Below are 18450 nucleotides of genomic sequence, written 5' to 3'. Positions count from 1 at the left end.
TAGATAAGTAAGAAGTGGAGAAGGGATAGCTATGCAGATTAGTGGACTCCTGAACTGTCCAAAGACCCTTCTTTGTGAAAAATCTAAGAACCATATTCTTTGGACAGGGAACAGATGAACTTTAAAGGGGTCAACTAGACAAAAAACCAGTAACAGTAATTCTGATATTTAGGTAAAATAAATATGTCAAAATAAGCAATACTAGTGTCTGATCATTCAACTGTGTAACAATCAAAGTAATGAGAATGCACAGAATTATTTTCTAGTCAACCTTATATTGTTACAAAATAACACAGATAGAAACTGGTGTTGCTAAGAATTCCTGTACCATGAACCAGAGCAAGGAGTGAGAGTCTGGAATGCTAAGTCATTTGCTTCTCCTCACCATACCTATTACGACCATCATGTCTAAGTGTGCAGATCCCTGATGTGGCTTCGTGATTTTTAGAGCTATAGCACCTTTTCTGTGCCAAACACCAGCTAGGAACTTCCTCCACTGATTCCCATTTCATGAAGGTGAGATTCGCTAAAATGTTCCCATTTATTTGAAGTCCTTCCTTTTAAGGGAAGCAGCATTAAACGTTACCTCTACAACTTGGCCCAAGTCGGTTCTCCTACACAGGATTTAAATCATCACATCCATCTTTTTGATAACTTGGACAGTCATTAAAACTATCAATATCATCATCTGTGAGATGTCAAGCTTTCTTATTGTCACTTAATTCCCACAGAAACTTATTACCTATATAGAAGCAGGTGTCAGAGAAGGCAAGCGATGCCACCCAGGGCAATACCAACCTCTGAAGTTCTACTGCACCCAACGTTCCTAAGACACAATATATAACAGTGGATGCCTGCTGCGTGGTGGGGCACACTAATTATGTGTCAGGTTTCATTACTTTTAATCCTCCCAATAATTCTAAGGTGAAATTACAAGGCTATATTCACTCCTAGAAACAAGTATTATTTGTCTTAGATCTTTGGGCAAAAGTTATATTTGCTATATAATGCTCACTCTACACAGATGTATTTAACTCCTTTCAACAAACTCCTACATAGCAATATGTTATGACAATTAAGTTTTATGAGTTTATATATGGTACGGAAGCTTTGCCTAGTTTCCAGACGTGTTAACGTAATGCCATCTGATCTGATGTTGAAGTGGAGAATGCCTTATTCTTCAGACGTAAACAGAGAAGCTTAAGTTAAGAACAGAGAGGTGAAAGTCAGGGCCCTTCCCAGATAAACCTATTCAAGAATTGATTTCTCCAAACCCCAAATCTTTGTTCGCCTCGCACACAAGCATCACATGCCTCAGTGACCACGCCTTCTTCCATCCCTGTCATCTTTTATTTTTCTTCTCTTCTTTTGCTTCTGCTCCTTAGAGTCTGCTCCACCCCCATCTGCCCCTTGTCTTCTTAATGGCATTCAAGATAAAGATGCCATCTGAGCTGGTGCCAAAACATAAAGTTCTCACAGATCTTCTGGTATTTCTCTGATGCCCATTTAAGGCTAAGTTTAGCTTAAAGTGTACAAGGTTAATAGCCTTGCTGGAACAGAAATTGTGTGTGTGTGTGTGTGTGTGTGTGTGTGTGTGTGTGTGTATGTGTGTGTGTGTGTGTGTGTAAGCATGCGAGCACAGTGGTGAGATGTGGGTCCTCACAGGCACATAAGTATATGTGGGTTTAACATTTATACTCCATAATGTCTCTTCTTTGCAAATTCCATTTCTACTAAATCTTCAGTGTGAAAGAAAAGGGAAATACACTTCCAGGGGAAAACTGGCCTAGCACACTACAGTAACATGACTAATTATGCAGCCTAAATAACATTAGTGTAAGACTAAACCATAATATCATTTGTACTAGCAAGTATAAGCGATAGTCTAATGGCGTGTTGCTGTGGTGGAAAACTATACATCCCGTTTTTCAGTCTAGATTTTCATTGCTGACAAGAGCACTGTTCTAATTGCCTAAAGTTGAGAGGCATCTCTGAACTCATGACTTCCTTCCATTCCTATTATGGTGTCTACCATGAAAATTGTATCTTTGTGTTTGAAGAAGATTGATAGTCCTGGTCCCTAAATACACAATGAGCTTCTTATGAATGGAATATACACTATTTCCTCATTACTAGATTTCCAAGCTCAATACTTGATAAGTTCTTAAATGTTTGAGCTAGTAAAGTTAAATATTCTAAATAAAAGGAGCTTTGTAGTAGTCATATATTCTAATTTGTGGCTGAAAAGATGAAAAGAAATAAAATACCAAAAGCTTGAAAATAATCACTCTTAAGATTTTTAGAACAAGAAAAGATTTTTCCAAACACACTGACCACGGAATGAACCACAGTGAGCTTTTCCATGGAAATGAGCAGAACATGTCAAAGTCTCCATTGTTCTCAAATACCCTGCAAAGTCCTTGTTATATTTATATGATATAGTCTAAGAATATAGCTCAGAATGCTGATTTAGTCACAGAGATGCTTATTGCACAGAGCTGAATCCAAAACAAAACCAAGGTTAAATACACTTGGAAATGATCTTAAATGTGAAATGACAGAAGATGGCCTGGCCAGACACATGCGAAGGTGGGACCAAGGCTGAGGTCTTGAGCTGGATTCCTGATTTTCATATATCTTCTGATTTTCATAATCACAGTGCTACAGGGCTGACCTGAGCAAAACCTCCCTGTCTGTGGGGTTGGGGAATGGCTTTATAAAGAGCAGAGGCTTGGTGTACCAATGTAGCTTCATCTTTATAACTACAGTATGTAATACAGCCATCAAAGCCCATGGTGTATTTAACAGCGCCAAAGGAGAAGGGAGAGAAAGAATGTTTCGAATTTCGGAGGAGCAGATTCTAGGAAGAATGGCAAGATTCCATCCTTTGGAAATACTTTATGATCAATAAGAACGAGAAGCTAAAATTATTTAGGAAATAAATAGTAATTAACCTTGAGCCTGAGAATTATGAATAACTGCAACTTTTCCTTTCATCTTGTATCCTTTTCTCAATTACCTTATAGTATATGCATATTCCTGTTTGTTTTAAAAGTATAATAAAGTATAGTTTAAATAAAGAGTAGTCCATTGAAAAGTATCCTTGAAAGTATCAAATCTACTGCCTGCAGATATCTGTAGGTTTGCTTCTCCCATCACACATTTCTGCACGTATTATTTATTCTCTGTGTTACTATAGAAGCCCACCATGTATTCATTATAATAAATTTCTAGTCTGGGAAATCAATACAGGATAACAAATGTATGAGTTATTTACAACTTGGGGTTTGTCTACATAATTCCCAGAATTCAGAGAAACTCTAAAGTGGTTCTTCTCTTGGTTTTTTTTTTTTTTTTTTTTTTTTTTTTTTTTTGAGAATATAGACAAGGTCTAAGTGGTTTATTGACTATCACAATTACCTTAGTTCTTGACATATGAGGGGGCAAACAAACATGCAGAGGATTCACAACTTTCTAATGAGGCTTGAGGTTGTAATCATGTCTACTCTAGTGGCGACTACAATTGGATCTGTTGGAGAAGGTGCTGATGTCACATTCATACCTAACCAGGTAATATGGTGTGTGTGTATGTGTGTGTGTGTGTGTGTGTGTGTGTGTGTGTGTGAGCACGTGCATGCAAGCATGCTTTATATGTCCCTGTTAAATAGGGGAGAAACAGTGTAGGAGATTCAACCAATCAGGATGGTTACAAGGAAATCACTGTAGGTAGACATGAGAGCCCTGTGGCTCCAAGGCACCAGGAACACTAGAGGACTCTGCCTCAGCATCCCTTTGGACAATGAGTTCATGTACCTGTCTGTACAACTGTATGATTTCATGAGAGCTGCCGAAACATGGAATCAATTATATATACCTTCCCTAAAGAAAGCTTCGCTATCACAAGCAGTATAACTGATGTGATCTCACAATCCCACGCCCTTGTAAATGCACACTTTGGAAGGATTTTTCTGAATATGTTGATTCAAAATCTAATCTAGGACCCACCTTTAAAAAGCACCTTCTTCTGGTAGTGTTGGGAAGACTTAAACATCAAAGACAACGTCACTAGGTATCAGAGTAGTTGAAGTTGTACAGAATTAAATGCTTTCTTACGAAAAACACATTTCACATGACAAAAATAATCTGTAGTTGCAGTTTGCATGTAACTAAGAGGGTGTGACATATATTTTTACCAGACGCTCTTCAGGGGATGTTTCAAAGGAAATTCAATCATTAAATAAGTTTTCACTGAGGTCAAAGAGGTTTTAAAAAGGGACTGTGAGCAGACACATTAGGAATCACATAATCATTTTAGTGTGTCTAAACATCCTTTAGGTGGACTTCCTTAATTCCTTTTTGTATCCTTGAAATTTCTGTTGCTAAGAAACAAGGTATGCTCGAGGGAACATTGAGGCCTATGCTATAATGCTGATTTCTGTTCTTGTTTTTTCCTCAGGTGAATAGGAAGTACATTTTTTCCCCCATCTATTTGGTGAAGGAAGCAAAAATAATGAAATACTTTTATGTGCCCTGGACATGGCTGAGCTGTCTGCACTTTACAGTCAGCATGTGACCACAAGGCCTCTCCCTCTTTTTCTGCTAACTATAAAAGGTCACTGTGTGTATCATAAAGACAAGAGACTCCAGAGTTTCAGCTTACAGCTCCAAGACTCAAGTAAAATAGCTTAATCATGCCAGTCATTAGCTATATGCAGTCTCTGCCTGATTCCAGAGAGTAGTCTACCAGAACCCAGATAGCTGGAAAAGCAGACCTGTTCTATGGGATGCCTGAGCCCAGGAGGCTAGTTTAAAGGGAAATTATATGTATTCCACATGAAGCAGGGAAATTTTCCTTGACTTTATAAAACTAACTCTCTCTCTCTCTCTCTCTCTCTCTCTCTCTCTCTCTCTCTATATATATATATATATATATATATATATAATATATATATATTATATATATATAATATATATATAATATATATTATATATATATAATATAATATATATATAATAAAGAACATGTATTCTGAAATCAGTAACTGAGAGCATGGACTTTACTATCAACAGGCAAATTAACCTATTTATTCAACATAAATGGATCAATCCTAAGGTATACAGTAGTTACGATAGTTCTGAAGGGAGAATAGAAACTCCGGGTTTATAAAAATTATCATGTACATGTAAAAAAAAAATCACCTGAAAAATAAATGTGTCCTTGAAAGATTAAAGTTCATGGCTGCAATTTAGGAGTAGAAATTCCTGACTGCTTCTTAGAAGGACATGAAGCTTTTGTATTTTCAATGCGGAAGGGCAGTGATTAAAAACATTTTTTTTTAAACAAGTTTTTTAAAAGTATCCTTAAGATCAATTCATTATCGGATTAATTTTATAATTCCTTCTGCAAACATGCTACTGTGCATGCAACATGTAAGCAGCGAATGAGTAACTGTTGCAGAATGGTGACGTAATGCCTGGAAGTCCCTGCTGAAGGACACAGCCATCTCTGGGCCTGTTAGAAACTAATTTGAATCCTGCTTTGAAACAAAAGAATTGCAGAGTTTCAAACATTGTTTCCACTGGTCAGGACTGTGTTTGCCTTTTTAAGTTTATCATCTTGTATCCTGTGGTCTTTAAATCACATCGTTTAGGGAATCTGTGTTACTCCATTCAAACAATTTTTGCTAACACGTCACAATTCATTTTCCCTCCCCTAATAAGAACATCTGGTAAAAGCTTTAGAATTCATCCGAAGAATAATGATGAACTCTGTCATCTGTGGAATGTACTTCAGCCCCAAGAAATCTCAGTTACATTAGGGATAGAACAAATATCTCAATGTGCACACACACAGACATATGGTAAAAGTTGGCCTAAGTCTAACTTCTCATACTTCACCAGATTATTCAAATTTCCCAATTTATTCTCAAGACTTACGCTAAATGCCAAGATGAATTTTTTCTAAAAATGATGAGTATCAGTTTTAAAGTACAAGGTATATTCACAGTTTAAAGATTCTTTGCACAGTATACCTGTATCATCATTCCACTGACATTAACACCATACACTTTAATTTTCCAGCAAAGTTCTATGTGCCTTTAGATGTCACCACAGCCCACAGAAAATAAACATGAAGCTGTATCTAGCTAGCAATGTGATAATGTAATATTACTTTTAATCTAAACGTATGGTTGCTCTCATGGCTCAGCACTAAGCAGTTATTTATTACACTTTATAAGGTTTAGCTTCTTTGGTGGATCACGGTGGCCACACCTGCTATCAGGCTATATGGCTGCATTGTTAGAGCATCAGTGCTGGCTGTTCCCGGCAGCTGAGAGGAAACAGGTTTAGTTGCTATGGAAATTATTGTAAGATGATTTTTATAATGGCTTTAATGACTGTTGATGGAGACACAGTACTCAGCACAGGATACTTTCTTAGCTGTCTTGCCTAAAGGAAGTGTGGCTAGGTTCCCATACCCAGTTCTTCCTCACATGTGGCTTTGGCGAGGCTTATTCCATAGCATGCTGCAGGAATGGCTGCTGAATCCACAACCATCATAATGCTTTACTTTCACCATGAACTGTTGTGCAGAACCTAAGCTCAATCTCACCAGCATGAAATATCTCTGAAGACTCCACCTGACCCAGAAACAGTTAGAGGAGAAGTTGCTCTCTACAGATGGAACAAGGAATTGTGTTGCCTCAGTAATAACGGCAGTACTCATACAACCACAAAACAAACAACCAATATGAAAACACTCTAGCATCCCGAGTATGGCCAAACAGAAGCACACAGAATGCAAGTCCAAGAGAAGAGGAATAAGACACCAGAAGCCTTGATTACATTTGATATGAAGCCTAGGAGCTCTGGACTGGTGTTATGGAATATAATGTGTGTTCTTATTATTAGGACAACTTGTGTCAGATTTTATGGAGTTCAGCCAGGGACATATTGCTGCCATTATTATTATTATTATTATTATTATTATTATTATTATTATTATTATTTACAGCAGACAGTGTTTTCCCAACAGTGTCCAGAGAAGAAATGAATATGATGAGAATCTGCCATAGGCCAATCAGTTAGCATCACCCTGAAGCGACTGCTTCTGAACTGGCCTCTCAGACTAGGGTCATTGTCATGAAACCACTGATACGCTTGCTGCCCCAAATCTTACCATTCAAGCTACTGGAGCCAAACAATACGTATTTCATTAGACAAGGTCTCATTGGATACCATAAACATGCATTCTTCATTATAATAATAAAAGTTATAGAATAAACTTTGAAAATGTCAGTTCCCCCGCACTCCACGGTCTCTTCTTCCCTCTTACCTCTTTCGCACTGTGGCCCGGTGAATCCATAAACACAAGCACAGCGGTTAGGGCCGATGCATCGCCCACCATTCTGGCATCCATTCTCACAGACAGCTGCAGATACACACACACAAAAAAAAATTACCAAGAGACAGCTTATTAAACAGCACCTTTAATCTAAGGTCAGCAAGATCCTACAATGATACTGCCAAGAGAACATCTTACATACAGTCACTTCTCTAAAACACAAGCGAATGCGTCTGATTGGTCAGATGGAGATGCTTCAACAGTGCATAGATCTGATCATCAAACAAACACTATAAGTTTTTTTTTTTCTTTATCAGATTCATGAAGATTGGCTGGGTCTGATGCTCACAGAGTCAGAAGATCACTATTCACTAGTCTATCGCCTTTTCTATTGGGACATAAGGGCCAAAATACATTCACATGCCCTTTAACTAAGGTACATATCAAAACTAAGATACTCAGTAAGCATAGGCGTAGGCTGAAGGTGTAGCCACCTGGCTCCTTTCTCACCCATCACCACCACTCATAGCAGATAGCATGGCTGCTGCCCTCCCAGTCATAGCACTTGGGAAGAAGATATTTTCTTTGCCTAAATGCATAGCCAGGTTAATGACAACAGAGTTACTTCTTGCAGTTGTATTTTTCATGCAAGGCATGATGCTCTACGGCTCTGGAGAAATGTGTCTCCCCAGGAACCATGTCTTCTGCTTCTTTACACCTAACACGTCATGTTTCTAAGCAGCACTTCTGACACACCATTGCATTGAAAACTGAGGCTAGCCAACAGTTAGATGGATAAACATAAAGGTCAGGAAAAGGGGGGATGAAGACCTCGAGGGCCATGAGAGACAGATGGGGGCGGACAGGAATGTCAAATAGAACAGAAACTTCCCAGAGATCTCTAAGGAGTGTGTAATTCTTGGAACCAACTGCCAGTATTTGAAGGCTCAATTGTAAACAATCACTAGATTTGGATCGGGGATGTCCCAACTGCCCGACACATTCTTTGCAGAAGAATAACTCTAATTGAATGTGATTAACGAAAATGCAAGGAATCTTCTTTAAATGTATCAAGTGGAAGAAAGTTTAAATGACAACCACTTTCCCAGACACAGCCTCTTGGTACTGTATCAGCCTTTGGAAAAAATACAGTCCGAGCAGGGGAGATGGCTCAGCCAAGAGTGTACTTGCTGTGCAAGAATGAGGACCCGACTTTGGACTTTAGCAACCACACAAAAAGTCTGGTGCCCCTTTGATCCTAGCACTGTAGGGGTAGAGACAGGCAGATTCCTAGAGCTCCCTGGCCAGCCATCCTAGCTGAATGGTGGTTCCAACTTCAGTGAGACACCATCTCCCCCTCCCAAATTAAAATGAACTGGGAAAGGCATTCGAAATCTCTGCCATCCAGGTACACATATATCTGCAGCATTCCCTCAAATCACAAAGACACAAACGGGGAGAATCTGACTGCCCATGACTGGGACCTATGAGCAAGCAGGAGGCTAGCTTCTTTGAGTTCTCCAAACCCAGACAGGAAGATAGTACTGATGAAGATTTGGCCTCTCCTGCAGAGGCTGGCCACTTACGAGGTAACCCTAGCCTAACCTATCTGAGTTAGACCGATACATCTTTATTTCTTCACACTATGTTTGGAAGTTTAGAAAGTAGAATTATTGCTCATAAAAATATATTATGTGGACATATGACACGGGTTGATACCAAATGACACGACACCAAATAAAATGAGGTGGCAAATAGTTCTTGCACTTCCCATGCTAAATTTCTAACACGGTGAGTATTGCTAACGGTCCTGGGAACAGAAAGACTTGGAACTCATTACACTGCAAGTCATTGGCTCCCGAGCCTGTCAATTGCATAAGAGGAACAGTTAGCTGCACTCAAGATCCTCCCTCCATGCACTATGGTAACTGGTGCAACCCTGCCCTGTGACAGCTCTTCTCAACACCCTTTCCTGCCACATTGCCAGGCACACAGGTGTAATGAGCAGTAAGTCCTATCCTCCATACCAGCATTTTAATCTCTCTGATACTTAGCATGTCTGCTCATCACAGCGGGTGGTCTCAGCCCACAGTGTTGTGAGAATTAAGTAAACCATCATGGAAGGCCAAAAGTATAATATGGCTTTTTTATATTCCTGTGGTGACATTTTTTTAGGGAGGCTGTTTTTGTTTGTTTGTTTGTTTGTTTTGAGATAGGGTCTCGCTTTGTAGTTTTGCCTAGCCTCAAAGTCACAGAGATCTGCCTACCTCTCCTCCCAAGTGCTGGGATTAAGAGCATGCACACCACATGTGGTCTTTTTTTCTGTATTCTTAACTGCTATTTTATTTTGCTATGAAACACTTGCATGAAATAGGAGACTTGTTATACTAAAGAGCATCAACAAAAGAAAAGCAGAAATACTCTATAGATTAATATTTTGTAATAAATGAATCTGGAAATAGTACCTTACAGCCGAAATACTGCTGGAAAGACACTTGAACACATCCAAATTTCTACCCTGCAAGAAATACTGGCCACCCACTAAGAATAAGCTTGTACCTAGTGTGGGAGCAAAAAGGGAAGGGCAGGGAGGACAGAGCAGACTCCATAGGAGCGGAAGCTGCTGTCCAAGCTGCCAGCTACCTCTGCAATGAGAACACGGCATCTGCAACAAGAGCACCGCTTGGCATCAGCCTGAAGGACAGAGCACGCTCTCCCCTACAGGAGGAGCTTGGATGCTTAAAGAACACTTCATGTCATACATGTCCCTGGCACCTGCTCTGTGCAAGGCCATATGACAGGTGCATATTTTCATGAGCCAGACTCCTGTACCACTCCAGCTGAGTCTAAAATTATGGCTGTGACTTCTACAGACATATCACATAAAAATAACATTCTCAACTATGTTAAGATGTTTAAAAGAAGAAATAAACTTCCATGATGCAGGACAACACAAGATGATACTGTGAATTTTCCTCCAGGGAATCAGGCCTGCCCGTTCTCAGCCTATTTTCTTCATCCAAGTTTCATGCCCCTTGTCTATATCAAAATAATGAGGTCACCTAAGGCTCTGACTTCAAGTCTATTATTTCATCTGTAATAGTCTAATTATTATCTATACTTACAATTAAAATATTATAGATGAAATTTTAATCCAAATACATCCAATTGATGTTTCTGTCTTGACACCTGTCCTTTGAACTCTGTCGACAGGTGAGTGTACTTGGAAGTCCAGCACATCTCTAGTCTAGACCTAACACAACAATTGCTCTCCACCAGTCTCTGCCCACCTAGTCTCCCTGTGAGATGATCCCACATAAAGAATTATCAGCCAGCCAGGATCCACTGATAATCATCAGCCTTTAAATTATTTTTATTTTTTTTTCAACCCGTCATACCTGGTCCACAAATGACTTCCAAAGCACAAGTGTGACCTATGCTGTCACCAGTACTTTTGCTGTCATGGTGGCCTTGTGTCCATCCCCTCCTCTGCTTCCTTCCTGTCCCCCTCACAAGCCAATTGGTGTCAATATGGCATCTGAGGTGACAATGTTAATTAGATCACAGCACTTGATGTGCTGGCTAGTCTTAAGTCAACTTGACACAAGCTAAAGTCATCTGCGGGGAGGGAACCTTAACTGAGAAATTATCTCCATAAGATTAGGCTTCAGGGAAGCCTGAAGAATATTTTCTTAATTGGTGATCAATGGGGGAGAGCCCAGTCCATTGTGGGTAGTGCTATGTCTGGGCTAGTGGTCCTAGGTTCTATAAGAAAGCAGGGTGAGCAAGGCATGAGAGGCAAGCCACTAAGCAGAACTCTTCCATGGTCTCTTCATCAACTCCTGCCTCCAGGCTCATTCCCTGTTTGAGTTTCTGTCCTGACTTCCTTCAATGATGAATTGTGAGTTGGAAGCTTCAGTCAAATAAACCTTTTCTTCCGCAAATTGGTCATGGCATTTCATCACAGTAACAGAAACCCTAACTGGGACACCTGACCACTGAAAATGCATTGTTTTCCCATCATGCTTGGGAGACGGTCAGGTTTATTCCCTTGGACTAGTAAGCCAAACCTTCCTGTCCAGATCTGTCTCCTGCCATTGTCATTTGTCCCTGTCTCACTCCATCCACAGAGGTCCTGTCACTGTTTTCACAGTCCACGGAGTCTGTTTCTGCCACAGCATCTCTGAACTTGCTTTTCCTTGTATCCAGGATGCTCTCCCCACACAATCACAGAGACTGCGACCTGCATGTAAATATGCATTCCCTTTCTTCTCATCCTAGACCTTTGAACTAAATTTACACTGGAATACACACAACTTATGTTTCTGTTGCTATCATAAAACACTGACCAAAACCAACTTGGGGAAAATGGCTTATAGACCCTTATAGTTGATGATGAGACATAGCTGGGACAGGAACCTGGTGGCAGGTACCAAAGCAGAGACCATCAAGGAACTCTGTTTACTGCCTTGCTCAGCCTGCTTTCTTATACAACACAGGACCTTCTGCCCTGGGGTGGGGGGTGGCACTTACGACACTGATCTGGACCCTTCCTATCAATCACCAATCAATAATGCCCCACAAACCTGCCTACAGCATTGGGTGGAGGCAACTCCCCAGTTGAGGTTCCCTCTTCCCAGATGAGTCCAGCCTGTGTCAAGCTGACAAGAAAGTAGCCAGAATAGACTCTCACCTGTTCATTTACCTGTCAGTCCTCTTCCCTAATTGTGCAGTATCGCTGTGCCATGCAGAGAGAAGGACACACAGTGACATTCCTAAAGAGCACTGCTCACATTTTGGGCAATGTTATAACAGAGTCTAAATGTTTTTCTGGCCCTCCTGTCACCAAAGATTGTTATTTTAAGGACTTTTCTGGGTTCAAAGACTGCAAATCATCATCTCCTTCTTCACTCTCAACACCCTTTCCATATAAGACAACTTAAAAGAAAATGTCATATTAAACACTTCCCATCCCTCCTGACTACCAGCTACCACCCTCACCTTATTTGCTAACTACTGGATTTACCAGCTAAGGCTTTGCTTGCACCATGGCTTCTACTGTCCCTGTGTCAAAAGCCAACAAAAGACTCCATCCTATGAGACTTAGGAAAGAGCTGCTCCCATGTATCCTGGCTGGGAACTCACTGCCTAATAGATTCCTCCAACTAGAGAGCCTAGCATCAGTAAGGTTGACAGTGGGGCCAGCCAGAGATTACTCTTCTGTAGGACTTTTCACTCCACAGCTGTTCCTTCATGTGTGAGAAACAGACAAGACACCCTCCTCTTGTTCTTTAGACCCCAAGTATATCTGGGTACTGAATCCATGCTGAAAACGACCAGGGCAAGGACAGGCCTAAGAATTCTCTAAACAATCAATCACTTGATGCTCTGCTCTTCTCAGTGGTTCTAAAGATGTCACAGTCTCCCTTTCAGAGCAGAAAGCTGAACTAGGAAAAGTACCTGTGTCTTTCATCTGGTTAGATATGCTAAAACAGTTACCACTGGGCAACAAAAGACAAAAGGAAATATATTGGAACATCTTCCAGATGTTCCCCTTGGTCTCCTTCTCCAAGGCCTGCTCCAGAGATGTACCATCTCCTGCTCCTTTTGTCCTGAGCAATCATGAGAAAAGTAGGTGATTGTCTGATAACTCAGTTCATTCCCAACATGGGCATGCACACCTTCCTCATTAGTGAGCATGAAGAAGGCAGAGCCTGTTCACATTTGCCTTTGCCGATATGATATGATATGATATGATATGATATGATATGACTCTTTGGTACCCTGTGACCTTAATAAAACTTTAATCTTATCTAGCCTGGGTAAGATATACCATCGAAAACACCTTTGAAATAAGCATTCAAGTTAACCTTTTTTTTTCTTTTTACCTCTATTTTATAATCTATAAGCAAGCATGAAAAGCACCTGGGGTGACTAATTTACCACATGCACCCCATATCTAGAGAACACCAGGGTGCTTTTTTCCCTTTGACTGTTAATGCCATGGCAAGAAGAAAGAGACAAGAAAAACAGGGCCGAGCAATAGCAAGTAGCAGGAGGGAAAGAATATTCTATCTCAATTAGAGAGAAGGGATGGGGCTTGAAAATTTCAGGCAGAAAGGCCAGGCATTAAGACCAGTGGAGTCTTCATCCCCAGCCAAGGAGTCTTTTCCTTCTTGCCTTGAGCTGCCACGGATGGTAGCTGGTCTAGCATCTGAACCTAGGCTTCCACCAATTCACATGAGCTTACCAGGTCTAGCCATGTTAGTGACAGAAGCACACAGCTGGGAAAACTCTTCAGTTCAAATGTCTGTCCTCCATAACTGACTGCTCTGCTGCTGGGGATGGACCCCGGGCCCTGTCTGTTTAGACAAGCCTTCTACCTCTGGAACCCATCCACAACTCCACAGCCAGTGCCTCCTTTGTTCTCTCCCCCACGCCCCTGTCAGCTTGAGGACCTCCAAAGGCCAGCAAAGAGCTTTGTATATACAACAGGTGTATGGGGGATCTGGACAGAAGAAAGGGTGTGTGAGTGAAGGGGGCACTTGAAAGAACTGTCATTCCTCAGACAAGGTCGACTACACAGAGACAGAACACTCCCTGTAGCTCACTCAGGGCCTCTATTTGAATTTCAGACATGCTCCACCTCAATTTAAAGTACACTGGGCAATACCTTTTTACTTCAAGTTTTGCCTACATGCTGCAGTGGTTCAAAAACAGAACTGATCACGTCTTCCCATCCACCTACAACCAGATGCCAACCCTTGAGTTACAGCACAGGGACCTAAGAGTTGGGTATAGAGTAAAAGCCACTGAGCACTGTGACCTTCTACATGGGTCTCTCCCACGCATATGGAGTGAAAAATCCTCCCCAGCCTTCCTCTCTAGGAAGACAGTTGGTTCCTTGGGGATGGGCATGCCCTGTCTCTTGCCTTAGGGGGTGTAACAGAAGCCTCTACTATCTCCAAGGAGAAATATCTGTCTACCCATAAGAGATCAAAACACCCTGATACAATGGCACCCAATCCTCTGCTCTCTTTACGATAATGCTAGCCTTCGTGAGTATTGAGAGGGGGCTCTCTCTCCTCAATGGTTGTGTGTGTGTGTGTGTGTGTGTGTGTGTGTGTGTGTGCTCCCCTCTCCCAGAAGAGGATCTCAGAGAGCAGCCAGTTCTGAGTCTCCGATTTTTGGTCAGGTCTGAAACCTTGAGTAAGTCAGAGTTCCCATGTATTGTAATAGGGTGTCATTGATCCTCAATGGAAATTACTCATTCCCTGTGGTGGACAAAGAATTAAACATCCAGGAAAGATAGAACACTGAGCTGCTTTTGAAAGCAAAAGTATCCATTCTTGATGGGAGGAGCCCTAAGACTGGGGCCCTGCTAAACAGGATCTGGGCTGGATATTTAAGGTGATTAAGGAAGGGCCCCTGTTTCCTTCCTTTCCCTTTATTGGTCCTGTTTAGATACTGGCCCCAAGCAAGTTCTGTTTGCAATGTATTCTGGGAACAAGTAGCCACCATCAAAAGGATCTGGCTTTCATATCTACCTATGTCCCTTAACTCTCCTTTGGAAAACACAAGCCTGTGGCCATCTTTACACAGGGGCAGCATCCAGTCTTTGTAACAAAGGAAGCAAACACTAAAATATGTATTATCTAATCTTTGAGTTGGTCTATTCTTGCCTTTACCAGAATGTAAACTGATTTCTTTTCTTGAGATTATCTTACACCTTTGCAGCAGTGTTCATAAATCGACAATTACACCTAGAAGGCAATATTAAAAATAACTAGAACCACAATACAACACTGCTTCTTACCTATTAGGGTAGTTTTCATTAAAAAAGAAAAACAAAGCACCAAGTGTTAGCGTGGTAACCTGGGCTTTCCTGCATCGTGTCAGGAATAACTCCTGCAGCCGTAACAGAAAACAGTATAGCTCTTCCTCAAATACTTTAAAAACAGAACTTCCCTATGTCCAGCAACTCCGTATCTGGGTCTATATACCAAAGAATGGAAATCAGGACTCAAATAGTTTTGTGTAAAATGGCATTTGCAACAGAATCATTTACAATAGCCAAAAAATGAATGAACATAATGTTCACCAACAGATGTGTAAACAGTGACATACACACAGACACACATACACACACACACACACACACACACACACACACACACACACACAGAGAGAGAGAGAAATGAGGCAGACACATACATATACATGAGACAGACACACAGAAACACACAGAAAGAGACAGAGACAGAACAACAGAGACAGAAAGACATAGATGGGTAGATTCATAGATGATAGATAGATAGACAGAATGAATGAATGAATAATGAATTCCAGAGAGTAATGCAGTCTTTAAGAGGAAGGAATTCTGATACATGGTATAACTTGAGTAAAACCGGAATTTATGGGGCTAAGTAAATTGAGCCAGTGATAAAAGGAAAAATCCTGTGTGTATACGTCCTTTTTATTACACTTTATAAAGTGTTGTCAAGCTAGAAAAATGGCATGTGCCAGGACTTGGGTTGAGAAGAAAATGAGGACAGTGATCTCAGGGCATACAGCTTCAGTTGACAGCACAGACATCCTGGAGATGGGGTAGTGATGCCTGCCCTGCAGTGAGAGTGGACCAGTGCCTCCGAGCTGTAACTCAAAAATGGCGAAGGTGATAAATGCCATGTTATAGGTGCTTATCAGAATCAAGAAACATTTTGAGCTGCAACAAAAAATAAATGATGTAATAAAAAGTAGATGCTCATGCACACTTGACATCATTCCCCTATGCTAGAAATATGGGAGTTCAAAGAATGTCTAGGTGCTCGTAAAATATAAATGAAGTAACATGGATGAGCTTTCTACATGTGATTCAACCTTCTTTAATGTTCTTCATATGTACTTAAAATTATGTTAATCTTAGCTGGGATAGGTAGTACAGGCCTATGCATCCCAGCTACTAAAGAGGCTGAGGGTGGAGGATCACAAGTTCTAGGCCAGCTTGGGCCAGCTGGTGAGGTCAAAGACAGCCTGGATAGTTTAGTGAGATCCTGTCTCAAATGATAAAGTCAAAAGAGGATCTAGGCTCTGTCTCAGCTACAGAAAACCTGGCTATCATGCAGGAAGACTTAGACTCAGGTTGAGCACTGCAAAGGAAACCAATACAACAAACAAAAACACTACAAGCTCTCAGAAAAGTGTCCTGATTTGGCAAACATTAGCCAACTGTATTCCCCAGGGATGTGTGAGAGCCATGGAGCTACAATTTACACCCCGTTCCGCACAGGACTATTTCTTGATCAGTGTGTGATCCTCTCCAGTGAAGATAGTCTTATTACTGGTGTAGACATGTAGCACAGTGGTAACATGCTTGGCTGGCATGTACAAGATCGTGATCTCAATCTCCAGTATGGGTGAGTAGCTATGAGCTTCGTTAAAAGTCTCTTCTTTCATAGTGATATCTAATCTTTTCCAATAATTCCATAGTCCTGTATTCTGCTATTAAATATGTTTGAACAAATAGCCATCTGTGAAACTGGCTCTCATGGGGTTTTGAATAATTCTTAAAGTGAGGTTGGGAAGAGAGTTGTAGAGATTTTCAGCATCTTTTAGTAGTTTTTTTTTTTTTTTTCAGAAATATACCTATATTTTGTGGCACGAATCACCATGATAAGTACCAAACTTGATAGCACATCACTAGTGTTCAACATTAATATTATAAAGCATAAAAATATTACTGAGTTAGAAAAATTCTTCCAGGCTAAATTGTGACCTATGGCTTACTATATAAAATGACCTCTCCCAATGCCCAACCGTGAGCTTTGTGAAAACTTAAGTTCTAACCAATGTGAAATGGCCACCAAGTCACAGTTTTACAGTAAAGTTGTTCCTGAGGTTTCTTACGTTGTCCACAGTAAGTCCCGATGTATCCCTTCTGGCACTGACAGTGGTCGTCCGCACAGGTTCCGCCGTTCATGCACCTCACGCTACACTGCTGAACTGTGAAAAGCAGCAAGAAAAATACAGGCACCAGTCACCAAATTACATCTGTGAGCACATATATTTACAAAATACTTGTCTAAGCTGATAGCGAATATATTCTACTGATGCTAATGTGATAATCCAACCAGGAGATTGTTTGTCAGTAAGTCTACACATGTGCATATACCCGTTATGACATGTGATTTATTATATATTTAAAATAAATGTCAAGCCCAGTGTCAAAGGAAATCGCTAGAAGCTGTTAGTAGCATAGTTTAGGGCATACGAGAGATACTCATCTCCACTTAGAAAGCAGAACCTATGGGCCTGCTGCTCTGGTGAATTTAAGGTTAGTCCTCATGGAACCTTCGTAACAGTGAGGAGACAGACAAAATGCAATGGTAGAATACAAGGTTAGGATAAATTGTGATTAATTGTCTGGAGAAAGAGAGTACAAAGGATAACTGTCTAGATTTAGTTAGGAGCTTAGATGCAGCAACCAGAAAAAACCCACTTTGATGTGACATGTGGACTTATCTTTGAAAGATGACAATCAGCCAGGCAAGAAGCCACTTCAGAGAGATAAGAACCCAACCTGTAAAGTTCTTAGGATGCCTTTAGGTTTCTTCCAAAGAACTATTGTAGAAGGTGTCTTAGAGAGGCAGGCAAAGCCAGCCAGATAAGGTGGGGTTCCTTGCCCATCAAAGGTTTAGTCTGTTCCAATTGCAGATGGAAGGAAAAGATTTCAATGAAAGTGAAGCTATTTGATTTTTAAAAAGGAACTGTTCTGTAGAAAAGCGATTTAAAGATGTCAGGTACAAGGGAGGATGGTTTGAACCACACAGAAAGCAAAATGGTGGAGTTGAAATACATTGTCTAGTAGAACCCATCTACTTAAAGAGTTACATAGAAAAACTAGTTGTGTAAGCACTGGGCGGATGATGTGTCCACCTGACATGGCAGAAGCACCTGCAGACATGGAGACTATGGTCAGCCATGAATTCAAAGTTTCACTCTGGAGATAAGCTGTACTTAAGGAATGACAACCTAGCTTAACTTCTGGCCCCAAATGAGTATGTAGTCATGCAGGCACATGTGCACATATACAGACACACACACAC

The 18450-nt window shown here is 40.8% G+C and overlaps 1 protein-coding gene across 1 annotated transcript in view; it reads right to left on the bottom strand.

Moving 5' to 3' along the window:
* Fbn2 (fibrillin 2) overlaps nt 1-18450 on the bottom strand; it is a 208441-nt gene that overhangs the window by 181997 nt on the left and 7994 nt on the right. The window contains exons 4-5 of the mRNA XM_034518514.2: nt 17252-17347; nt 7337-7432 (exon numbers count right to left, since the gene is read on the bottom strand). Coding sequence (XP_034374405.1) covers nt 7337-7432; nt 17252-17347 — 192 coding nt within the window. The remainder of the gene's footprint in view (nt 1-7336; nt 7433-17251; nt 17348-18450) is intronic.

This window comes from Arvicanthis niloticus, chromosome 14 (assembly GCF_011762505.2).
Source record: "Arvicanthis niloticus isolate mArvNil1 chromosome 14, mArvNil1.pat.X, whole genome shotgun sequence".
In the NCBI taxonomy this organism is placed as follows: domain Eukaryota; kingdom Metazoa; phylum Chordata; class Mammalia; order Rodentia; family Muridae; genus Arvicanthis; species Arvicanthis niloticus.
Note: the sequence above shows the minus strand (reverse complement) of the source record. Positions and strands in the feature narration are given on the sequence as shown.